Source organism: Eumetopias jubatus, unplaced genomic scaffold (assembly GCF_037043125.1).
Source record: "Eumetopias jubatus isolate StellerSeaLion01/CBP00866 unplaced genomic scaffold, mEumJub1_p1.0 scaffold_9, whole genome shotgun sequence".
NCBI classification, from domain to species: domain Eukaryota; kingdom Metazoa; phylum Chordata; class Mammalia; order Carnivora; family Otariidae; genus Eumetopias; species Eumetopias jubatus.
Window position 1 is genome coordinate 49888373 of NW_028274815.1, and position 26180 is coordinate 49914552.

General features: G+C 40.1%; 1 protein-coding gene across 1 annotated transcript; it reads left to right on the forward strand.

The window, feature by feature from the left end:
• Positions 1-1539: 1539 nt before the first annotated feature.
• DUSP11 (dual specificity phosphatase 11) lies at positions 1540-19128 on the forward strand. The gene is made up of 9 exons (XM_028116159.2): positions 1540-1742; positions 3370-3445; positions 7564-7695; positions 10726-10849; positions 14666-14726; positions 16935-16981; positions 17257-17332; positions 17558-17743; positions 18651-19128. Exons 1-9 carry the CDS (start codon positions 1642-1644, stop codon positions 18844-18846), a joined length of 999 nt encoding a protein of 332 aa, XP_027971960.1. The 5' UTR covers positions 1540-1641; the 3' UTR covers positions 18847-19128.
• The last annotated feature ends 7052 nt before the right edge of the window (positions 19129-26180 follow it).

A 26180-nucleotide genomic window follows, 5' to 3' on the forward strand; every position in this document is an offset into this window, starting at 1 on the left:
GAGAAGCCGGCTCCCTGCCTAGGTCTGGATTTTCTTGTGTCAATTATAACTGAGTTTGTTGTGTTTTTTAGCACATTGGAAGTGCAAGACCAATATACCTTTTGTAGTTTCTGATAGATTTAAGTCACCTTTTATATATTATCATATTCGTAGATGTATGTACCATTCATACTTTTTGGCCATTCTATGCCTATTGAATATTTTTTCATAAATTCCAAAAAAATATTTTATGATTGAGCACCAAATTTGAATGTACCTAATTGTAAGTTTACAAATGTGCTGTGCTATCTTAAATCTTTTCTTTTTCCAAATAGCAATGTGATAATACTGACCTGTTTTACATTATGTGTAAGTTTTCAGAATTGTAAATGCTTATGGACTTAAACTTGGTTAGAATATGACTGTCCCAGAAATGTTAAAGCTGGTGATCTTTTTACCCATTCATTTAATCATTTATTCAATAACTCTGATCTTCCTGACCCTCAGTTTGTCCAGATCTCAAGCGGTTGTGAAGACGAACCGTGTATATAAAATACTTTCAGATATTAGAAACTAAAAAATACAAATGACAAAAAACCCCAGCTATTATAGCTGGAATTCAGTACTCTATTCTGCCTTCAGACCTACTACAGGACATGCTATCCTTTGCTGTTCCACGTATAGCAGAAATTCAGAGTTTTTCTAACAGGTATAGATCCCTATGCCTGATACTGTGTGGCAACCTTAGACTTGAGCTTTTACTCTTATCTCTCTCAGTTATTTTTTTGTTTTGTCTATAACCTAAATACCTACTGTCAACCTCTAATGTGAAACCTGGTGCATGATAACAATCCAATAATAGTTTCACCGTGAGTGGGAGTGCAGGCTGGTACAGTATTTTTGGAGGGTAGTGAGGCAGTATCTTTCAAAATTTTAAGTCTACATATCCTTCACTCCAACAGTTGTATCTCTAGGGATTTAGATATAGACGTATACATATTTCAGGGCGTTTACATTGCAGCCCGTCTGTAACAGAGAACAAAAACCTGAAAATAACTAAAAGTCCATCAATATTCGACTGGATATATAGATTATGTTTCTTATAATCAATGAAATACTATGCATACCAGGCATTAAAAAGAATAGAACGGATGTATGCATAAATTGACTGGGAAAATCAGTACCCAAGATAGATTGTAGGATACATATACTAACTGCTTTTGTATAAAATAGGAGATATCCATGTATGTACAAGTGTATAAACACCCACACACACAATAAGTATGAATGTGAGCAGTTGGAAAATATCTGGAAGAACCACGCAAGGCACTGGAGAAGTGGGACTTAACTTTCATTCCATACCCTGTACTATTTGAATTCTTAAGTGTACCTACACGCTCATCGAACCTGCGCTACCGGCCCCCAGCTTAGGAGGGCACTGTGGTTCCCTGACTCTTGTTTAGTAATCAAACTACAGTCGGCCAGCCAGCGTGGTGACGTCATCACGACTGTCGGTGGCGCGTGCGCAGTAGTAAAGGGCCTGGGAACTGCGTGGGTTGCTGCCTATTCGCTTCCGGTCCGGGATCTTGTTTTGGCACCGAGGGCCCCGGCCTGGCGGCTCTGTCGCTCTTGCCGTTGGGTGGGCGGCATCTTGGGGCCCAGATGAGCCAGTGGCATCATGCCCGCGGCGCCTGGGGCCAGGGACGGGCGTTCTCTGGACGTAGCTCAGCCAAGAAGAAGCGCGGAAACCACGTCCCGGAAAGGTAATCCGCCTTGGCCCCTGGGCGTGGCCCTCCAGCTCGGAGCTCCCGGGCCTGGGCTCCATCTCCTGTGGTGTCTATCTGCCCCAGTCCCCGCCGAGCGCTTGGCCGGTCCGCCCTAGCTGGGAGGCACTGATGCTCTCGCTGCTCCGCCCACAGTATCTGATCATCTTTGAGGTTCTGATTTCTCCCCATTCTGTTAAAAGCGAGGCTCTGGCCATTGCTTTTCCGGTAAAATGCAGAGGGACGGCTTTTTAAGATGGGGCTGCCAGTGTTGGGGACACCCCTTAATTAGCAAATTGGAGTCTCCCACAATTCCTCGAGCCGTGTTATTTTGGCATAGCAAACGTGACTAATAAAAACCAAGTTCAAGTGAAAAAAACCCGCCAGGACGTCCGAACTTTCCACCGAAAAAGTTGATTTTATATTGTTTCCAGGAATCACAGGGATCACATACTGTTGCTTCCTAACACGTCTCATTTGAGACTGCTGCTTCTGTACAAAGGATTAATTTTGAGACCTTGCTCGTGTGTGCATTGAACTCTTGTATTCCTTGAGACTTTCCTTTCCTCCTATTTCCTACATCAAGTCCCCTTCATTTTATCTTCTGAGTATGTTTATTCTGTCAGCTTCTCTCTGTCAGCATCCTAAGACAGAATTTGCCTGATCTGTTGGCGGTTAGGTCCTAACTAGTGTACGCGTGTCTACTCTTGTTGCCTTCCAATCCATTCTTCCCACCAGAAGTCCTTTTAATAGACTAGTCCGAATATTGCTCATAAACATATACCAAAAACATTGTTTTAAGAATAAAAAGAAACTCTTTACACATGGTCTTTAAGACTCTGCATATTCTAGACTCCTCTCTTGCTTCTCCAGCCCCATCTTGTGCCACTTTTGTCATCACTTTCTGTGCTTCAGCTATACTGAATCAACAACCTTAGTTAACTAACTCATCCTAAGACATCATCTCAAATATCACTTTTCACTGTGACTCCTAACATTACAAAGTGAAGTTCACGGTCCCTTTTCTATCAGGTTGTCTTTTAAAATATGAACTTGAAGTTCCCTATTGACTGATTTTGATGGCATCACTTGTATAAGGACTAAAAATAAACTGTGAAGTGAAAGAATTGAATTTAAATTATTTCACTCAACAGGTTATGTATTAATGACGTCTTAGTAATCAGGATTAGTTTAGGTTTTATCAGGGATACAAAAGTACTGGCCAACTCTGGTTTTAGATCTGCCCTATTTGTTGAGACCTTTTCACTTAACTTTCATTCCATATCCTGTATGGAACTTTCATTCCATATCCTGTATGAAAATGACATGTCAGTGTTGGTTCATTGATTCTAACAAATGGACCACAGTGGTTTGGAATGTTGATGGGGGAAAGCTGTGTGGGGTAAAGGAGAGAGGGTATGAGAGGGAACTCTGCTTTCTGTTGCCTTGTATCTAGGACAGTAGAAGTTGTTACTAGGTGGGGTTGAATAAGTGGAACAACAGAATTCAAAGCAAAGAGAAGAGGGCACCTATTGTGTGGGCTGTGGTTTCCATTTACAAGGAGCCTTCATTCTATGCAGGGAGATGGGCTAACATAAAGTTTGGCTAACAAAAAATGTATTAATAGGTGGAAAGACTACCTCCCAGTTGGACAACGGATGCCTGGGACTCGTTTCATTGCTTTCAAAGTTCCTTTGAAAAAGGTGAGCAAAAGTTGATTCAGTATTTCACAAATCCGAATTCATGATGTAGAACACTGGTGCTCGACCATGTCACACTCCATCCCCCCCCCTTTTTCCTTAAGTTTTTATTTTTTATAGTAATCTCTGTACACAATGTGGGGCTTGAACTCACGACCCAACGGTCAAGAGTCCCATGCTCAGGGGCGCCTGGGTAGCTCAGTTGGTTAAGTGTCTGACTCTTGATCTCAGCTCACATCTTGATCTCGGGGTCAAAAAAAAAGTGGGGGCGCCTGGGTGGTTCAATTGGTTAAGCATCTGCCTTTGGCTCAGGTCATGACCTCGGGGTCCTGGGATCGAGTCCATGTCGGGCTCTCTGCTCATCGGGAGCCTGCTTCTCCTTCTGCCTGCTGTTCTTCCTGCTTGTGCGTTCTCTCTCTGTGTCAGATAAATAAATAAAAAAGAGTCACATGCTCTACCAACTGAGCCAGCCAGGCAGCCCTCCATTTTCCCTTTTTAATAGCAAATACTTTGTTATATCCCCTTTACTCTTCTGAAATAAAATTCATCGATAAATACTACTTCCATACTTAATTTTAAAGAAAAAAAATCAATGTAATGCTGAAACCAATAATATAAACAATAAATAAAGTAACTTACAATAAAGTAATATGTATTAATTTCAATATGTAAATATTTGGGCATGACTATATTAGAAATAAAAACATAGTCATTTAACTTGCACCATGAATACAAAAACTGCAAATGCAGATTGAACTAGGTGGATTTTCTTGCCTTACTGGCAGGAATTTCCATGATAGTGAACAGCTCTTAGTAGATTTTCAAATAAAACAAAGTATATGACCTTTACTTGGCTGATACTGTGATTACTATCTTGGAAAATTCAAAGCACTTTAAAACCAGGCAAAAAAACTCTTGTATTTGTGATATGAAGTTAGATTTTAAGGCTTAGATAATTATGAAACAGTTTTTCACCTGTATGAGCATTGAATAGGATATTCAAAAGTCATTCTCTGCGTGGCCGCCGAGGCACGATGTGGGGGGCAACAGCACCTACAGGCCGGTCACTGGGCTCTGGGAGGTGCAACAGAGCCTGTGAGGTGAAGATGAATGAAGATCGTCCTGACGTTTTCTGAAAACTCTCCGAGGATGGCTGCGATAAAACCACTAGGAGCACAACTGCATGAAATGAGCATTTAGGTAGCTGCAGGTGAATGTTCCAGTCCATAACTAAGGTGGTAGAAAATTCTTCATTATCTCAAACGCATGCAATTGGAATGAAAAATGAAGAATTGGTTAAGAAGACATGAAGTGAAGCAGATGATGAAAATTGATATTTTTATTTAACACTGATCATTCACAGTAAGTTATGTAGAAAAATAAGTGTTGGAATACTTTTATTTTATTATCATTTTTTTTTTAACAATTTTACTTATTTATTTGAGAGAGAGAGCAAGAGAGCACAAGCAGGGGGAGGAGCAGAGGGAGAGGGAGAAGCAGACTCCCCGCTGAGTAGGGAGCCCGATGTGGGGCTCGATCCCAGGACCCTGGAATCATGACCTGAGCCGAAGGCAGATGCTTAACCGATTGAGCCACCCAGTTGCCCCTGTTTGAATACTTTTAATTGTAGGGCAATAAAGTCTCTTATCTTAAAAAGAAGAAAAAAAGGTGTGAGACACATTTGTAGGATTGTATGAATTCGGCAAGATTTCTAGCATCCATGATCCGCATTGACTAAATGCTAATAAGACCTCTTCACTCCCATCATAACCAAACCGTCCGCCCCCAAAAAAGAACCCCAGTGCCCTGGATTAGTAAGTCAGGATTTCAGCATGGAAATTCTGAAAATTGTGTTTTTGTTTGAACTAAGGAAGGAATAGGTGGGAAAAGCATTTGGCCAGTATAAAAAAGGTGAGAAGAGACTCATGTCTCATTGAACTGCCCAGCATAGAATGGATTGGTATCTGAAAAAGCCCACTTTGAGTGTATTGGGAATTTATTTAATTTGTGACTCATAGGTCAGAGTTCCATTCTTACCTATTATGTCAGTTCTTCTGCATCTGGACTTAAAAACTAATCTTTTCATATAGCTAAACATATGGTTCTGATTCACATCCATCAACACCAAGTGTGGTGCTGTTGAATAAGTTGAATAGTGTTTGGCATATAATAAATATGAGCAAATATGTGTGGAATGACACCCTCCCCCATTTGTGGTTACTGTGAATTATCTCCTGTATTTCTTCTTTTCTCTGTGAGACTGTCCTAATTCCCTAACTCCCTACTCCATGGCCTCTAAAAGTGGATTCCTGAGTTCTACCAGGGTCCCTGCTTAGCCCCTTGCCTAAAAGTGCATCAGCAAGATAGAAGATAGGAAGACTCTGCGGTTTCCCTTCCTCCACACAGCCACAAATCTTTCCTGTATGAGAGAGTGATAAAAAGCCTCCTCCTCACTCTGTAGACTCAGGTTATCTGTATTCAGCCTTGGGATTATTTAGGCACTGTAAAGGGAATTACAGAGCTGCATAATCACCCCAGTGCAGGTCTTATTCATGCTTAGAGTCAGGGAGTAAAATGTCACATTGGTTTCCTGTGTGTTTTATGGAAGTCAGCCAAAGAAAAGCAGCCCCAATACTTGACTGTCACTTCTCATGCACATTGGAATTTAAAATAGAGTATGTTAGGTGTCACATAAATGCCATGGCAAGAAATACCAAGGAATTCAAAGGAGGGGGAAATGATAACAGACAGGAAGGCTTCCTACAGGGTTTGTGACTTAAATTAGTTACCTAAAGTTAGTTGTTCACGTGGCTAGAGATGATATATGATCCATCAGCTCCAAGTCTGCAAGCAGCTTATGGAGAGATTGTATGTATGCCTTGTTGTAATTTACTCTTCAAAACTTTCACAGTATTATGTGGAAGACTCAACATCATCAATCTGTCAAATTTTCCTAAGTTTGTTATAAATTTAACATCATCTCAAATAGGCCGATTCTACAACTCATAAAGAAAAGTAAACCTAAATAGCCAGGAAAATTCTGAAAAAGAAGAATAATGGTGGAAGTAGATCATGTAGCCCTGTCAGGTATTAAGGCTGTATTAAAAGTGTTGGTAGAGCATAGGGGATTTTTAGGGCAGTGAAACTATTCTGTGTGATACTATAAGGGTAAATACGTGTCATACATTGATCAAAACCCATGGAATGTACAATAGGTAGTGATTTGTAACATAAACTGTGGACTTTACTAGTGATTTGTAACATGAACTGTGGACTTTGAAAATGACATGTCAGTGTTGGTTCATTGATTCTAACAAATGGACCACAGTGGTTTGGAATGTTGATGGGGGAAAGCTGTGTGGGGTAAAGGAGAGAGGGTATAAGAGGGAACTCTGCTTTCTGCTCAGTTTTGCTTTGAACCTAGAACTGCTCTAAAAACTAGTTTATTAATTCCCCCCCCAAAGCATGTTGCTCGCATTTGAATAACCAAACAGATCCATGAGTAGAGTACATAAATAAGCCAAATACATAAAAGAATATTTAGCAATAAAAGCCACCCTTCGTATATATGAGTATTCAAGAAGTATTTAGGAGTACCTATTTAGGGGCACCTGGGTGGCTCAGTCGTTAAGCGTCTGCCTTTGGCTCGGATCATGATCCCAGGGTCCTGGGATTGAGCCCCACATTGGGCTCCTTGCTCAGCAGAGAGCCTGCTTCTCCCTCTCCCACTCCCCCTGCTTGTGTTCCCTCTCTCGCTGTGTCTTTCTCTGTCAAAATAAATAAATAAAATCTTAAAAAAAAAAGGAAGTACCTATTTATAGGTGTTCCCCATGGAGCTGGAGATACAGTGGTGGGCAAAATTGATGCAGTCCCAGCCTTCTGGGAGTTAAAGTCTGGTTAGGAGATCAACATAAAACAAACACAGAAATAAATAGGTTAGAAGTGAGCTTATTTTCTTCCCTCTCCTCTCTAGAAGAAAGGATTGTAACATAGCTTGTAAATTTCAGCGGAATGGAAACTTTGCCTTGAATCTCATTGTGTGTTGGCATCACAAGGCTTGAATAAATGGAAAAGGATTTTAAGCACATGTTTGCTCTTTCTTATTTCATTCTCTCTAACAGAGTTTTGAAAAGAACCTTGCTCCAGAAGAACGTTTTTCACCCTTGGATCTTTTTAACAAAATCCAAAAACAGAATGAAGAACTTGGACTAATTATTGATTTAACTTATACTCACCGCTATTATAAACCAGAGGTAAATGGAACCCTTCATTGAAAAGAACCTACTTTCTGATACTGTAATAATGCATAGTAATTCAGGAATTATCATCTTATGCTAAGGTGAATCCTGGCTTTATTCCATGGGTAATAATTCAAAAAGGGAACTTGGTGGTTTCCTTAAGTACGTATTTCTAATTGGTGTCTCAAAATGAGATTAAAGACATGAATTAAACTGCAATATAGGACAGTAGGCTATGTGCTGAAGAAATTTTATAAGCTTCCATGTTCCATATTTTGAAAATGAAATAAACTTTCAGTAAGAATAGTAGCAGCCCTAAAAGGAAAGAAATGAATAACCATTATGTCTTTAGCACTTATTTTAAGCAGTTGCCTGAGCATGTGAGTATCATGGTAAAAGACAACTGCTCTCTAAATTTCATGCTTTTCTTTTCCTAATATCTCTTGATAAAAGACAGAAGCCCATATGATCTGTTGGCCTATGTGGCATATCAATGGGATGGAATTATCCTTCTGACCGATTTCAATTTCATGGCCTTGGACAACAGTAACACCCAATGTTTATTAATATTTGTAAATCAGTTTGCTATTTAAAAGGTACTTTTACATGCATTAACCTAGTTAATCCTCACAACAGTCCTTTGCTGATGAAGTAGTAGGAGTACTGGTATCTCCTGAGTGCTTACTCTGCGCTAAGCTCAGGGGATAGAGGATTATTACAGTTGCTAATTTTATAGATGATAAAACTTGAGTCTCAAAACAGGAAGATTTGACACTTGAATTCAGTTATTCCTCTTTTTTTTTATTGTGGTCAAATATACGTAAATAATTATCATCTTAACCAGTCATAAACATACAATTCAGTGGCATTAAATACATTCACAATGTTGTGTAACCATCATCACTGTCTATAACCAAAAGTTTTTCATCATTCTAAACAAAAACTACACCCATTAAACAAATAATTCCACTTCCTCTCCCTACAGCAGTAACCTCTATGCTAGTTTCTGTCTCTGTGAATTTGACTATTCTAGGTACTTCATATGAGCGGAATCCTACAGTATTTGTCCTTCTGTGTCTGACTGACTTCATTAAACATAATGTTTTCAAGGTTCATCCATGTAACAAAATGTCATTGCTTTTTATGGCTAATAAATACTCCATTATGTATACATTCCATATTTTGTTTATCCGTTAACCTTTGATGGACACTTCAGTTTTTTCCACTTTTTGGCTATTGTGAATAATGCTGCTGTGAATGATGGTATACCAGTATTGAGTCAGATCCCTGCTTTCAGCTCTTCTAAATGTATACATAGGAGTGGAAGTTCCTGGATCATATGGTGGTTCAATGTTTAGAAACCTTTGAGAAACCATCAAGCTGTTTTCCAGTGTCATTTTGTTTTTAAACAATTATCACAAATTTTAAACATACACAGAAGTAGACATAATACTGTGGGTAAACATTGTATACCCATGAACTCATCCAGCTTTAATCTTTATTAATTGATGGCTATCATGTTTCGCCCTATCTACTGGTTTCACCCCATTCCATATTATTTTGAAGCAGATACCATATATCATATAATTTCACCTGTACATTTTTGGTATATATATTTAAAATATAGGACTTTTATTTTTTACTGTCATTATTTAACATTATCCAGTCAGTACTCAAATTTTTTATTGTCTTCTAAATGTCATAAAAAAGGTTTTTTAAGAGTTTGAATTAAATCCAAATAAGGTCCACACTTTGCCTTTGATAATTAGGTCCCCGAAGTTCTATTTAGTCTGTAGATTCTCCTTCCATGTCTCTCTTACTTTCTTTTTTTTCCCCTGGTGAATTTTATTTTTTGAAGAAACCAGGTAGTTCATTCTGATTTGATGATTCCCTCTGCATGTGTTGTTAACATATTCTTCAATCCTTTTATTTCCTGTAAATTGGTAGTTGGACGTAGAGGCTTGATCAGATTCAGGCTTGAATTTTTTTTTTTTTTTGCAAGACAGTTTCAGAGGTGATGATGTCTTCTGTGGAGACATAAAGTGATTATCTCTTTTTGTGATACTAGTAGTCACTGATGATTGATATCTACACCCGTTAATTCATTTGGGACTTCAGAAAATAGTGAATTCTATTCCTTTTTCATTTATTAGCTGGGTATTTCTATCAAGAGAAGCTTCCCCTCATCATCTATTTGGTTGACCAGTTACAGAGGCATGGTTCTTTCCTTTTATTTAACAGGTATCAAAATAATGAGTTGATTCACTAATATCCTCCAGTGGTGACCAATAAATTTTATTTATTTACTTTTTGTATCACTGTGTACTTCATTGCAGTTATTATTCTCATTAAGGCACAAATGGAGGCCCTGTCTTTGCCCAGTTGCTTCTCAGTGTTTCTCATTAGAAACTCAGTGCTCCTGAGTCTTTTAGACATGACCTTAGTTGTTTCTAGGCTTTTTCTGTCGTCAGGGCTAGGAAATGTATATGTTTATTTTTAATATAAAATAAATATAGGTTCATACTGGTACTTTCCATTTAAATTCAGAACTATAGGATTTTCACTTAACCACTTTTATTGGTGTCTAATTTCTCCCACCCCAAGAATACCGGTTCTCAACAGTGCCTGCAATTTGCTTTATCTTACAATTCAAATCCAAGTTTTTCTGATGCTCTTCTACTGTTCTGCTTAAATCACAGCTGCTTTATGACCCTTAAAATATAAAACAATAAGTAGAACTACCTATATAATTCATCATTTTATATGCATTCATTCACATGGACTTGGCTTTCAGGCTTGTATGCCTATTGCCTATCCATTCTGTAGGGGCTTTTTTGTTTTTTGTTTTTTTCCATTCTGTAGTTTTAATGAAAGTCAGATGATACTTCCTGGTTGGAACAGCCTGGGGAAAAAATGGCTCTTTTATCAGAATTACTGACAGACTATATTAATAATCTCTTGGTTTATAGTCTGGCTTCTCTGATTATTTTTTACTTCTTTCCTTACAAATGAAATAATACACATTTTCATGGTTTTGCCTTACAGGACTTACCAGAAACTATTCCTTACATAAAAATTTATACAATTGGGCATCAGGTGCCTGATGATGACACTATTTTTAAATTCAAATGTGCTGTTAATGAGTTTTTAAAAGAAAATACAGATAACGGTGAGTTTGGTTTTTTTTCTCTTACCTGAACTTTGGTATGCATTTTGAATAGGTTTGGGATTTTTACTATTTTTAATAGTTTTACCATTAGGCCTGTTGTATATGATAATGTTAAGGTAGAAGTGTCAGATGGTGCAGGTAGAGTGAGGTGTTTTTCCTTTTATAGTCACAAATTAGTTTGAGAAGTGGTTTTAATGAGAAATGTGAATGAACTAGCTTCCTCCTCTCTCTCTAAAATATGTGACTGGGAAATATATACTAAAATAAAAACATTCTTTTGTCTTATTTATTGGTTCAGAGGTGAGAGGCGGGGGGGAAAAGGTCAAGGGTGTCAGGGTATTGGGTCAGAGGTATGGGGAGCATGGCTTGTGTGACCCTCTGCTGAAAACAAGGAGAAACGATGTCAGTGTCTTAGGGTATATAAGAAAGACAACAAAAGGAAAAGTTTGGAGACGGAGCCCTGGAAGCAGAGCAAAGCAAGGCGCGCCAGTGGGGCAGCGTCCCCATCGTGCACATTTCAGATATTCCTGCCGGTTTTCCCTTTTGGGCACAGACGCAGGGGTACACGACCACCTCTCATTCAGACAGAAGGGCTTTAAAAAGCTGGTGTTTCTTGTTCCTGCCTTAAGATCTACCTTACTGTGTGGGAAATAGATCTTAGTAAGCTATTAGCTTCTGAATTTTAAGGATCCACCTACCTGTTTCTGGCATCTGGCTATCAGAAAGAATGTGGTATTTGCCATATTTTAAGACTGAGGAATCCTTTGTCTTTGGAAAGCCACTGACTTACAGGACCAAGTGCTCATTTTGTTCTTTTTCTAACTTTAGCTTGAGGAGTGTATGTTTTGTTAAATAAGTATGACAGAGTAAATATTCCATATATACACATACACACATAAACGGAGTAGGGGAGAAAAAATAGAGATGGAGGTGGGAAAATAGGGGGTGGGAGGTGAGAGAGAAAGAGATGGGAATTTTAAGGTAATTTTTCAAACTATAACCTTGTTGCCTAACGCAGGCACTAGGTCTTAAGTATCTTAGGGCCTGTTTCCAGATCTTGCCCATACTTTAAAACTTGAGAGGCTCGGCCCTGCCTCTGACAACCACGTCGTCTAAGGAGGAGGTCGATTCTGTGATTGGTGTTACCGTGTCTCAGAAACATTACCTCGTGAGACGGGAGGCGTTAGGGAGCAACTGCCGTCCTGCCTGCGGCATCCCGGCTCCCTCGCGTGCAGCTGCCCTCCGGTACCCCTTCTGTTCTGCGAGGGCTAGAGGCCCGTCCGAGGCCGCGTGAACGGCTCTGCAGATCCTGTTTGTTGCCGTGCTGCCCCGTGCTGGTCGTCTGCCTGTGTTGTGCTGACTTCGCTGTGCTCTCTGCCCTGGCGGTCTCGGGAGCTTGCTTAGGATCCGTGTTGGCTACCTCTGCTCTAGGCCCCTCCCACAGATACCAGGGTCCCCGATGAAGAGGAGGACACTAGACTGTCCACTCCCTAGAACTGGTAGAGACTCAGAAAATATGTTGATTCGGTACATGCCGAGAGCCTTTTAGATTTGTGGGTAGGGCACGGGGATACAGAGGTGATAGTGGTCTCTGTTCATTAGAAACTAACAGTTACCTGGGAAGTTAAATGGGTGGCACCTATAAGACAGTGGGTTAATTATAGGGCGCCTGGGTGGCTCAGTTGGTTAAGCGACTGCCTTCGGCTCAGGTCATGATCCCGGAGTCCCGGGATCGAGTCCCACATCGGGCTCCCTGCTCAGTAAGGGAGCCTGCTTCTCCCTCTGACCCTCCCCCCTCTCATGTACTCTCTCTCTCTCTCATTCTCTCTCTCTCAAATAAATAAATAAATCTTTTAAAAAAAACAAAAAAAACAAAAAAACAGTGGGTTAATTATAATAAAAGAATTAAGTGCAACAGGAATATTGCACTTGAGGGAGGCCTGACTGAGGAGACAGCATTTGAGCTGGGCTGTGGGGAAGAGGATTTTGCCAGCATGAGAAAAGGAATGTCCTGGTTTGGGGAACAGGTGCAAAAGGCATAGGCCTTGACCTTGTGCCCGGGAGTAGCAGCCTCTGGAATGACCAGAGGATAGTGTGAAAGGGTGTAGAATTCACATGTTCATTTTCAACAAACATTTACAGGACACTTTTTAAGCTAAAGGCACTGTTCTAGGAAGCAGGAACAGAAGAAAGTTCTTGCCCTTTTATACTCTGCATTCTAGTGGGGGAGGGGGATAAGTAACTATATGAAATGTCAGATGGTGATAAGGTGCTTTGGAGAATTAGCAAACAGGATTCAGAAGTGACGGTGTGTGTTGGGTGATCAGGGAAGGCCTCTCTATTAAGATGTCATTTGAGTAGAGCCTTAAAAGAAGTGAGGAACCATTGGCTATCTGGGGAGTTTGGGGGGACACTGTTCTAAAGCAGAGGTAATAGTAGGTGCAGAGCCCCTGAGGCATGACTATGCTGGCATGTTTGAGTAAGGAGGCCAGTGTAGCTGGAGTGGGGAACGTGTGTGTGGTCAGGGTGTAGAAAATGGGATCTGAGAGGCTGGCAGAGGGCAGGAGGAGGTCCCTCTAAGTCCTAGTTTGAATCATTGTAGTCTTATAGTTCAGTTGGAGAGATTGATGATACCGTTTATAAAGAGTTCTAAATGCTGTGCTAAGTGGAGATTTTTAAGCAAGGGAGCAACCCTACGAGTTTATATTTTAGGAAGATCACATCTTCTATATGAAGGGTCACTTGAAATAGACAAAATTTAGAGGTAGGGAGATAGTAACCTGGGCAGGAGATGGTGAGTGCTTTCCTACCAGACACCTCCTAGTCACAGATACACATTTTGCAGAGATCAACTACACCTGATCGTTTTTTATTTAATTTCTCACATAATTTTTTAATTTATTTTATTTTTTAAGATTTTGTTTATTCATTTAAGACAGAGAGATGGCAGAGAGAGAACATGAGCAAGGGGAGAGGCAGAGAGAGAGGGAGAAGTAGGCTCCCTGCTGAGCCAGGAGCCCAACATGGAGCTCAATCCCAGGACCCGGAGATCATGACCTGAGCCCCTGAGCCGAAGGCAGACACTTCCCCATCTGAGCCACCCAGGCGCCCCTTGCGTAATTTTTTTTTAATGATGGACTAAGAAATACTATGGCACAGGTTGGAAAAATCTTAGACTTGATTCTAGTCTTTGTTCTGTCTGCCTGCTGTGCAGCTTGGGCTTACATCTCCAATTCTCACTTTTTCATCATAAAATATGAACAGTGCTGCTTCCCCGGGTGCTTCACCAGCACACAGACTGTGGTGTGTGAGAAGCAGCAAATGAGAGAAGGGACGGAAGCGCTTTGGGGATTCGTGAGTCCCGCAGAAACTGTTCTTTTTCATATTCAGTATCCAAAGAAAAGGCATTTGATTTGTCTCACTCAAAAACAAGTTTCATTCTTCTAGCCTGTTTTTTTTTTCTTTTTGCTCTCATTTTCTATAATTAAATCAGTTGCTGATGGACATTCTATATTAAGAAGCTGGGTTCCTCTCAATGCCCTTTTAGCTGTTAGTACCTGACCAGGCCTTCTCCAGTTTACACGATTGCAGCCAAGAGGGGCTATGCAGAATTTCTCAGAGGCAGTGAATTTCTGCTTTATGTTAGATAATTCTTTATAGTGTATTCCTAAAATAACACACTCTTTATCAGTTATTCCTCTTCAGGGGAGTGGTAGTGTTGTGGCAACTAATAAATGGTACTCTAAAGAAAATTGTAGAATTTGTTTTAAGTGTATCTACTTCACTTACTTAAACTCTCTATTCCTTGTTTTGTAGACAAACTCATTGGTGTTCATTGTACCCATGGTTTAAACAGGACTGGCTATCTCATCTGCAGGTGAGTTGCCAACCCCAAAAGACAGACCACGTATAAGTTGTTTTGTTTACAATAGTAGCATAAGCTAGTTGCAAAAAATGCAGTCGGTATTGAAAGGTATGAAGTAGAAAGCAGTCTTGCTCCTCACCCAAAGATTACCACCAGTAATAATTTAGTACGTATTTTTTCAGACTTAAAAATGCAGAGAGGTACAAGTATATACGTGTAATTTAATGGTGTAATATTTTAGATACCCTGTTTTATAATTTAATATATCGTGGGCATCTTCCTGTGAAAGTATTTGGAAACCTTATTATTTTTTAGAAGCTGCATTGTTCCTTTGCTTCCTGATGAACGTAAAAGTCAGAAGTTTTTAATATTTTAAAACACTGAATCGGTGAACATTCTTGTATGAACAGATTTGAATATATATGCTATTTTCTCAGATAATTTCACTCAGAATGGAATCTCTGAATCAAAGAATTTATACATTTGTTCATTCAGGAAAGACTGAGCATCTGTTCTCTGTAAGCACCATGCTGGGTGCTAGCAGAAAGACTTCAGAGACTTGACTTGCTTTTTGAGAACTCTTTAACAGTCTAGAGAGAGTAGACGTTCAGGAATCACATGAATGCATGTGGAATTAGAGCTCTGACAAATGCCAAGGAGAGGGACATAGTACATAAGAGCATGTTAATAGGAGGGATTTGACCTTGGCATGGAGAATACAGAATGTTTCTTTGGGGATGTTTGGGCTGATATCTGAAGGATGTTAAGGTATTAACCTGTTAGACACTGGGGAGAGAATTCTGGGCATAAGGAACAGCAAAGACTAATAATAGGAAAGCATATGCTGTGTTGGAACGAGCCAGGGAGGCTGGGCCATGGGAAAGACGGTGTTAAAATGGAGCTGAAAAGTTAAAAAAAAAAAAAAAAGGTTGGAGGTGGGAGTGCCTGGGTGGCTCAGTCGGGAAAGCATGTGACTCTTGATCTCAGGGTCATGAGTTTGAGACCCGTGTTGGGTGTGTAGATTACTTTTTTTTTTTTGAGATCAGTTTAAAAAAAAAGTTTAAAATGAGCTGGAGGGGCACCAGGCTGACTCAGTCAGAAGGGCATGTGACTCTTGATCTTGGGGTCTTGAGTTCAAGCCCCATATGGGGCATAAAGATTACTTTAAAAAAAGTTTAAAATGGAGCTGGAAGTATGGGGAAGAGCTAGATCATGCGGGTCTGTGTTTAGACTTTATCTTAAGAGTAACTGAAAACCACTGAACTTTTTGTGTTAAGGGTGAGTATATAGAACATAATCAAATTTGCATTTTCAAGCCATTGTTTTGCTGCTAACTGGGGAATATGCTGCAGGGGCTGGGGGAAGAATGGAAGCAAGGAGAAAAGTTAGGCTTTTGTAGAAATCAAGGCATGATGGTGGCTTGGACCAGGGTGTGGTGGTCATTTGGGTAGAAGGATGTGGACATATTCTAGAGATGCACATTGTTAGGACTTGGTAGTATGTTGCAGATGAGGGTGAGGGAGAAAATGGCTGGCAGTGAGAGTGACTCCTAAGCTGCTTCTGGCCCATACAGTTGGTTAGATGGTACTTAGATTTGATGTTAATATTTTTCCCAATTTGTTTTTTGCTATTGTTGGTTCCTGATAAATACTCTGTCATATTGTCTCCTGTTTCTAGTATACAAAACACTTTGATAAAAATGACTGTTGTGGGGCACCTGGGTGGCTCAGTGGGTTAAGCGTCTGCCTTCAGCTCAGGTCATGATCCCGGGGCCCCAGGATTGAGCCCCATGTTGGGCTCCCTGCTCACCGAGGAGTCTGCTGCTCTCTCTTCCTCTGCCCCTCCCCCCTGCTCTGCTCGCTCTCTCTCAAATGAATAAATTAAAAACAAAACCAAAAAAACAAAAATGACTTGTATTTTTTATCAGATACCTTTTTAACGTCTGCCAGTTTGGTCCTGTATTTTCTTTTTCATTTATTAATTAAATTGTGTTAATGTAAATAATTATATTAATAGATTTGCTAAAGTTGGGTCATCCTTGGAATAAAGTCTTTTTGTGGTCATGATATATCATTCTTTAATAATTATTGGATTAGATGTGCTAATATTTTCTTAGGATTTTTAGATCTATATTTGTAAGTGAAATTGGACCTTTTTTGAAAACACTTGATTTTTTTCTTTTCGTGTATATAAATGACTTGAATTATGTTGTTTTATTAGATATTTGATTGATGTACAAGGCATGAGGCCAGATGATGCAATTGAATGTAAGTATGAGGGTTGTCACTATTTTTTCCTCTTTATAAAAGTTGAAGGTGGAAATGTAGATGAATTTCTCAAATTTTAGAAAAAAGAAATGTTTGTAATTCATTTGCTCTGACACAATGCATTCTTTTGCCAAAAGTTTATAAAGGGATGTATCTGGAAATGGTGAGGTATAACTGCCTGAATAATTAGTCAGTGGATTTCAGCTTTGATCTGCTTTCTCTGGGAAAGATTTGCTATTTGTACAGTGATTTCTAACAGTTCATCCACTCTTCAGTATTCAATAGGTGCCGCGGACATTGCTTGGAAAGACAAAACTACATTGAAGACCTTCAGAAAGGTCCCATCAGAAAGTAAGTTGCATTTTTTATGTGAGATCTCTGGTTAGGGAGATCTTTTTTTATATCATTTAAGCTGCACATATCCATTCTTCTTGTAGCTTATTTACTTGCTCGGGGAACCCTAAAGAAACAGGGAGGGGAGGATGGATTGTTATTTTCATGGGCCGAAATATCCTTAACTAAATTGGCTACAGAATTTGGAAACCAGTAATACTGTGTGGGAATGTTCTCTTTGAGGAATTGGGATTCCAGTGTATCCAGATCAAGTGGTTTTGAAGATGCAACACATATGATGGAACCAGTCCACACCACTATTAAGTCTGTTAACCAAGGACATTGGTATAACCTACATCAGACCCAAGGTTACCCAGTACCTTCTCGGCATTTCCACACCCAGACCCAGGATTTGCAGCAGTCAGTAAGGTATCTCTGCTGTTCCCTTTTCTAGAATTGAAATAGAAATTTATATTGTAAATTATTGCAAACACTTGAGAATGGTGAGAATTGATGTTTTCTAGCTGATCACTGTCAGCTGATTAGAGGTATCATTTGCTCCATATTTTGCATTCAGGGCTGGAAAATAAAGTATAGGATGGGGAGGAATATGTGACTTTTCAGAGGCAGTTGGGAAAAGGACCTAGAAAATTGCATTGATTCTAAACTTAGTTTAAGCCAACAATTTGATGTGATTACCAAAAAGGATCTTGCATTCTTAGGCTCTATTAATAGTATAGTTTGCAGAATAAAGAAGGTTCTTATTTAAAGAGTAAATAAAAATTATAGGAAAAAGTAGTAAAATTCCAGTATGATGTAATAAATTTACCGATCTTGCTTTTGAAGCAGTTAAATTTCAGTCTTAATTTTCCAAATTTGTTGCATGTGTAGTTAATAATTAGAATTTCTACACTTTATAGTTAATTTATATATGTATTTATAAAGTGAAAGCAGCTTTCTGTTTTTTAAAAATAAATACCTTAATACTGTCTCACATCTCCCCAACTGTAAGACTTGGGGAGAAAGTATTTGATTAGAAAAGTGTGGGCATTTATCTCTGTAGGGAAAGGTTGGAATAGCTCCTGGGAACCTACTGTGTGCCAAGGTGTTGTGGTAGGTAATTTAAATATGTTGTCTTAATTTACCTTGAAAACAAGCCATGAAAATGGAAGGTATTACCTCCATTTTATAAAGAAGTAAGTAATCCAGAGATGAAGCAATTTATCTAAGGTTGTACAAGCAGAAGACAGTAGAACCAGAGTGTCTGTATTATTTTATGAAGCTTTTTAATATATTTTACTAAAACTAATAATAATTCATTACTTTTTCTTTTAAGAAAATTTTCACAGAACCAGAACGTTTACCAGAGAGGCCATGTCCCTCCTCCTGGTCCCCCTGGAGAGGACTACTCACAAAGGCGGTACTCTTGGAATAGAAAGCCGAACGCCAGTCAAGCAGCTCAGAATACAGTGTGGTACCCTGGCACTTACTTCAGACTGCCGTGTCCGACCTATTGTGGATGGACCGAATGACACAAACCTGTCCTGGAAATCGCTCTGCAGATAGAGCAGGACTGAAGACCAGCTGGAGTGACTTTTTATAAGATCAGGTCAAATGAGGTTTATGATCTGTTTTATTGCTCCCTCATGTGTTCAAACTTAAAGGAAAATTACATTGATACTTACCTCTTGGCTGATAAACTTGCGGTATTTGCAACAGTAAAGGAAATAATCTGTCACTCAGTCTTAAATTTTTTAAAAGGAAGATGGTATTTTAGAACTGAGAAAGTAATAAAGAATTTCCCTTGTAAATTATTTTCTTAAAAATTCTGTCTTCCTTATCGATGTATTTCTTTCTGACTAGACTTGTGATAGTGTATGTGCGGAAATTTCTGGTGTTTTTGTCGTGTTCTATTACCCAATCATTAAGGCTATCGTTTTTTCCCCCTAACTGTTCAAGATTTCTATTAAAAACCTACCTAAGAGACAATCTCTTTAAAATCTATATGAAATTAGTGATGGTATTTTTGTGATTAGACGTTTCTTTCTTTGGCAGTCTGTTGTGGGACTTGACCAACTTCTTTCACTGAATTGTCAGATATGCCATCTAACACAAGAATGGATAAACTTTTAGGTAAATTGACGGTCATATGGGCAAGAGGAACTGATAAACCAGAATGCTGGTTAATTTACCTGACAGGGTAATTGTTGTCAACTGGGTAGAACTATTCAGAAAACTTGAAAACTTCTATAGACTACAAAAGTTCTTTAATGAACAGAATAGGCTACAACACGTAAAGCCTGGGATATCTGGAAGACTTGTGGACAAGGATGGCTCCTTGTTTTATTGCTTCTCTGTTGAACCTGCTGGGATCTTTTTCCACGTGCCTCATGGTGGAGTGGTGCCTCGACCTTGACTTTCTCTAAGTTATCTTTTCTGCTGGTATACCTCTGGAACATATAGATGGATCACTTGGGAGGTGTTAAATATTTTTAGCTGCAGAGGAAGCCAGAGACCTTAAGTTTGCTCCAGAAAGTGTCTCACCAGCATGACATCATAAGCCTCAGTAGATATTCAATGAATACTGGGGCAGCGTGGCTTCATTTTTTTAAGGCCTCTGACTTTGCAGATTTGTATCCTAGACTGTCTCCTACTGCACGCGACCGGCATTTTCTTTATCCTCTTTTCCATATGAACATACGAACAACATGTGGACCGTAGGGAAGTGCTCTAGCTCAACCAGGCCCCTGGCCTGTGAGTCATTAGCCCAGTCACACCGCTCCTCCTCATCTGAGCGATAGCTCAGGCATGAAGTGTTCCTCTGCCTGCCACATGTGACAGAGGTACAGAAGTCCTTGCTGAAAGGCTGCTCTTGTGCAAGTGTTGCCCAGGATATACCGTGAAGGCTCACGTGGACTGAAACTGGAGCCGGACAGCTAACTGGTGGGCCATAAAAGAACAAGCAGGGGCAGGCATGGGATTCCAGCTACTCTGATAGTTTTCCTTGGCAAGCAGTTTCTGAGGAGGACATTGCCAGCAGAAGTGCCATCATCAGAGGTACTGCTACCTTCAGAAGATGTGACCCTATCGTCCCCTCTGTCCCCTTCCCATTTCAGTCGTCAACATGGTTTGTTAAAAAACTAGACTCCTTAAAAACAAAACAAACTAGGCTCCTCTTGCTCTCTCAGGTCTCATTTATTCTTCACCACCCTAGAGCTCTGGCTTCTGCTAGTACCGTACCCACTGAGTCCTCTGGCTAAAGGGACCAGTGACTTCCGTTTTTTTAAAGGTCTTCAGTAGCCTTTTAAGCTTTTAAAGTTTTCACTTTTATTTAAAAAACACATATGAGTAGTTTAAAATTCAAATAGTTCGGGGCACCTGGGTGGCTCAGATGCTGTCTTTGGCTCGGGTCATGGTCCCAAGGTCCTGGGATCGAGCCCCACATCGGGCTCCCTGCTCAGCAGGAAGCCTGCTTCTCCCTCTCCCACTCCGCCTGCTTGTGTTCCCTCTCTCGCTGTGTCTCTGTCAAATAAAATCTTAAAAAAAAAAATTCAAATAGTTCTACTGAGATTATAGTGGAAAAGAATAGCCCCTCCCCCTGCCCCACCCTATCCCTATCACTCCTTAAAGGCAAACACTAAATAGTTTATGGGGGGAGAGGGGCAGAGGGAGAGGGAAAGAGACAATGAATATTAAGCAGACTCCACGCTGAACTCAGAGCCTGATGCAAAGCTCCATCTCACAACCCTGAGATAATGACCTAAACCCAAATCAAGAGTTGGACACTTAACCGACTGAGCCACCCAGGTGCCCCAACACTAAATATTTTTGGGTTATCGTCTAGTATTTGCCTCCATGTTTAAATACTATGTTTATTTTGCTTACTGATTTTTTATTTGCGATATTACCAGTTGACCTGCTGTGGAGGATGCAGATTTAGCTCGTGCACATCATTTACCCACATGCACACTTCTGTTCTCACCCCTCAGTATAGTTATTTCCCAACTTCTGGTTCAGTCAGTATTCTCAGTTCATGTTGTTGCCTAGGTATACTGAGCCATAGTATGCCGAGATTATGCTCCTTATACTGCCTTTGTCCTCATTTTGCCTCGTTTGTTGGCTGCTTTTCCCTGCACCTATCACCGGTTCATCCCCCAGATCCCGACACCACTGTAACATTTCTCTTCGTATGGATAGGATAGACACAGATCCTTTTTCGTTTGAAATCTTCCTTGGAGCCCTCTTGGCCTTTTCCCGGTTGGGCGCTGTGTCAGTGTGCTAGAAGCACCAGACCGGGTGGCTTAAACAACAGAAACTTAGGTTCTCACAGTTCTGGAGGCTAGGTGTCTGAGCTGAAGGTGTCGGCAGGCTGGTCTCTTCCGTGTTTAGAGATGGCTGTCTTCTCCCTTTTGTCCTTACATGGTCTTCCAGTTGTGACTGTGTTCAGATTCCCTCTTAGGAGGACACCAGTCATATTGGATTAGTGCCAACCCTTATGACCTTGTTTAAATGTATTATCTCTTTAAAGACCATATCTCCAGGGGTGCCTGGGTGGCTCAGTCGTTAAGCGTCTGCTTTCGGCTCAGGTCAGGATCCCAGGGTCCTGGGATTGAGCACTGCATCGGGCTCCCTGCTTGGCGGGAAGCCTGCTTCTCCCTCTCCCACTCCCCCTGCTTGTGTTCCTGCTCTCACTCTCTCTGTCAAATAAATAAAAATCTTAAAAAAAATTAAAAAAAAATAAATAAAGACCCTATCTCCAAATATAATCACATTCTGAGGTTCTGGGGGTTAAGGTGACTTCAACATATGAATTTGTCAGGGGTGGAGGGTAGCATAACTTGGCCCATGACAGGGACCTTGATCGTTCTCTATGCCTGGAGCATAGCTGTTACCCTGGGATTTCTCTTCCCTGTCACCCTGGTCATTTCTTATACCCCTCTTCTGTTTCCTGGATCCCATAGCTGCTGCTTTCATGGTGTACTTCCCTGTTTGGTGGAGTATATGCTTCCTTAGCTTCCCAGGGAGGGTTAACAGGATGTAAATTTTTCGAGACTTTTGCATGTGTGAAATGGGTAGTTTATTGTTTCACTCCACTGATAATTTGCTAAGCTGTAGACTTGTAGGTAGGCACTTTTTAAATGCATTTACTCATTGTTTTCCACATTTTGTTGTTGCTCTTGAAATCCTGTGCTATTTTGATTCTTGAGCTTTTATTTGGGACCTGCAGTTTTTCTCTCTGAAAGCTTTAGGATCTTTATCTCAAATGTCCTGAAATTTCATGTTATGTTTAAAAGTGTTGAGTATTTTATTTGCAGTGCTGTATACTTAGCCCTTTCAGCCTGGCAAGTTGTGTCTATCAGTCCTGGGAAATTTTCTTTCTTTTTTAACCTAGTTCAGGAACCTCTATTAGTTGAATATTGGATTTTTTGAAATGTATCTCTAAGTTAATTATGTATTTTTCTCTTATTTTCCATTTTTAACCTTTTTGCCCTTTCTTTTTTTAAAATCAGGAGAATTTCCTCAGCTTTATTTTCTACCTTCCATATATTATTTTCTGAATTGCATTTTTTTCAAGTACTTTTTTTTTTTTTAATGAATGTATTCTCTTCTCTCCAAAGTTACCAATTATTTTTAGGTTTCTTCTGTTCCCTACATCAACTGTTTTCCTTCTTCTTTTTTGTTTGTTTGTTTGATGCCTGTCTCTCCTGTTAGTGGTATTCTTGAGATATCTGGTGACCTTTGTCCATCTTTTCATACTTAAGATTGAGGCCCTCAAAACTGATGGAAGCTCTGGTTGTCTCCTGGTAGATTTGTAATAATAATGTTGTAAGTTTGCTTTTTGTTTACTTCCCCTTGTTGCACGCATTTAGGTTTTATTTTTCTCTATTCTGATGGTTGCTGTCTTTGATAATTTTATTGTGCTCTCTCTCATCTACCATTTGGTATCTCTCCCCATTATCTTGTGAATTTTTAATCTGTAAAAATTCCTTTATTGGCGTTTTGGGTAGAAGTATAGATACAAGTATTGGTTCAGTTCAGCCAGTGTGATGAGCCTCTCCTGCCAACAAAATTGAGTTGGGGATTTATCCTCAGTCTGGCAAGCTTGATTTTTATACATTGTGTCCCAGAAGTGTAGGCCTTTGAGTGTCCTCCGTCATGATTTGGTCTTGCAATGTCAGTCACAAACTCTCCTGCTGTGGCGGGAGGCCCCATGTAGGAACTGTGTGAACCACCTTTCTAATGTAATTCCAACAACCGCCCCAGAATTATGTCCTGAAAACAAGCTCATTTGTGGCATTCCCCTCTTGGAAATTTTGGATGGCTTATGGCCTTCGGAGTCCACTTCCAACTCCTTGTCTAGGCCTTCCCGTGATCTGACTCCCAGCTGACTTTTCAAAGTGTCTACTATACTCCATTCTTCAGTGTGCAGGCCATTCCCTGAGTACACTGTGTTGTACATATTTATGCCACACGTCTTTGTCTTCCAGGTTGTTCCCTTGGCTATAATGGCACTGTGGTCTCTGTGAGCAAATCATTCCCATTCTTGAAGCCCATCTCAGTAAAGCCTTCTCTCCCAACTCTACCCCCTATTGAATCATTCCTTTTCCTACAAGGTACCTTGTGTCACTAGCATTTCTTTCATTTATATCTCCTATTACATGAAAAGTTCCAAGCACAGTCTCAGATTCCCTCAACCTCCTCTTCCTTCACAAAGGCGCCATCTGTCACCCGGCCCACAGTCCCGTTTTCTGCCTTGCCAGCAAACCTTACTTAGCATTCCCCGAGCTTACTAGAGTCCAGGTTAAACAAGGCCCTTAAAGCCTCCACACCAAGTCCTCTCTCTTCTGTCATTTCTCCACTTTGGAGTTGGAGGAGATGCTCTACTGACAGCCACAGGATCAGACTTCCTGAGCTGCCAATGAAGGGATGATCAGAAATGTGGAGGAGTAAGCTCCCACTTTGGGGAGGCTTAATTAATGAAACACAGGACAGGAGGGAGCCTGGCAGGCAAATTCTCCCCCCTCCTTGCTCCCTTCTGTGGAAGACTGTCAGGAAAGGTTTTTCCTTTCAAGCCTTCCAGAGAAAGTTTAGCCCACTGAGCAAACACGTGCCAAACGACCCCTTTGTCTTCCTGGCTCATTGTGGAGCCTGCCTATGAGGTAATCCATTACCTCACATTGCTTTGCAGCTTTTCTTGCTTCACTTCCCTTTTTTCCTCACCCTCACCAGTCTGTTTGCACATTTCCCAAATAAAACACCAGTACTTTAATCCTTGCCTCAGGCTCTGCTTTCCAGAGGACCTAGGTAAGACACTTAAGCACTTGTTAATAAATTTGGCAGTCATAGGTTTTTAATTGTTCAACCATGTATAGGAGAGTGGGAAGTACCAGAGCTCTTCCTGATCTGACATTGAGATCCTACAAATGTTTATACCTTTAGGAATACAGAAACGTCAATTATATTCAAGGTAACAATTTACCAAGAAGTATAGGCCGTAGACTTGTAGGTAGGCATTTATTCTGGGGGTTATTTCACATGGCTTGGGAATAGTTTTTGGAGTCTTGGTATCTTCCATGACCCATTTGTTCAGGTAACACTTCCAGGTTAAACTCACTTTATCAGATGGTAACAGTTATGCATATTTATGCAAGTTAATATATTGCAGAGAACAAGGTTGATACTCTTGTGAAAATTCTCATTTAACTCTTAAACTAATTTTATGATGCATAGTGATCTCTTCCTCTGCAACTGTAGTAAAGGGATCATCTTTACCTCTGAGATGACTTTTTTAAAAAATTTTTTAAAGACTGTATTTATTTATTTGACAGAGAGCGAGAGAGCACACAATCAGGCAGAGTGGCAGGCAGAGGGAGAGAGAGAAGCAGGCTCCCTGCTGAGCAGAGACATGGGGCTCGATCCCAGAACCCTGGGCTCATGACCTGAAGTGCAGACAGATGCTTAACGACTTAGCCACCCAGGCATCCCTGAGATAGCTTTTTTTTTTAAATTTTATTATGTTATGTTAATCACCATACATTACATCATTAGTTTTTGGTGTAGTGTTCCATGATTCATTGTTTCTTCTTGGTTTTTGGTCTCTATTTTTGTTTTTAGAATGTCATGTGAGTTTAATCATACAGTATATAGCCTTTTGGATGTGATTTCTCTAGCATAATGCTTTTGAGATGCATCCATGAGGGGGATCAATAGTTGATTCCCTTTTTGTTGCTGAGTTAGTATTCTATTGTATGGATATATCACAGTTTGTTTATCCATCTACCAGTTGACAGACTTCCAGTTTTTGACTTTTGAACAAAGTTGCTATAAACATTTGTATACAGGTTTTTGTGTGAATATATGTGTTCATTTCCCTTGGAGTGAGATTGCTGCTATGAGGTAATTGTTAGATAATTTTATAAGAAACTGCCAAATGTTTCCAAAATGGCTGTACTAGTTTACATCCCCATCAACAGGGTATAGGAGTTCCAATCGCTCACATCCTTACTAGCACTTAGTGTTGTCAATTTTTTTTATTGTACCTTATTCTAATACGGATGTATTATTTTCTCATTGTGATTTTTAAAAGTTTGAGGGGGCGCCCTCATAGCTCAGTCAGTTAAGCATCTGACTCTTGATTTTGGCTCAGGTCATGGTCTCAGGGTCGTGAAATCAAGCCCTGTGTCAGGCTCCATGCTGGGTGTGCAGCCTGCTTAAGATCCTCTCTCCTTCTCCTGCCCCTCCCCACCTTCCTCTCCAAAAAATAAATAAAGTTTGAGATATAACTGACATGATATACTGTATGCTTTTAAATGTACAATTTGATACTTTTGACATGTATACAATCATGAAACCATTGCCACAATTA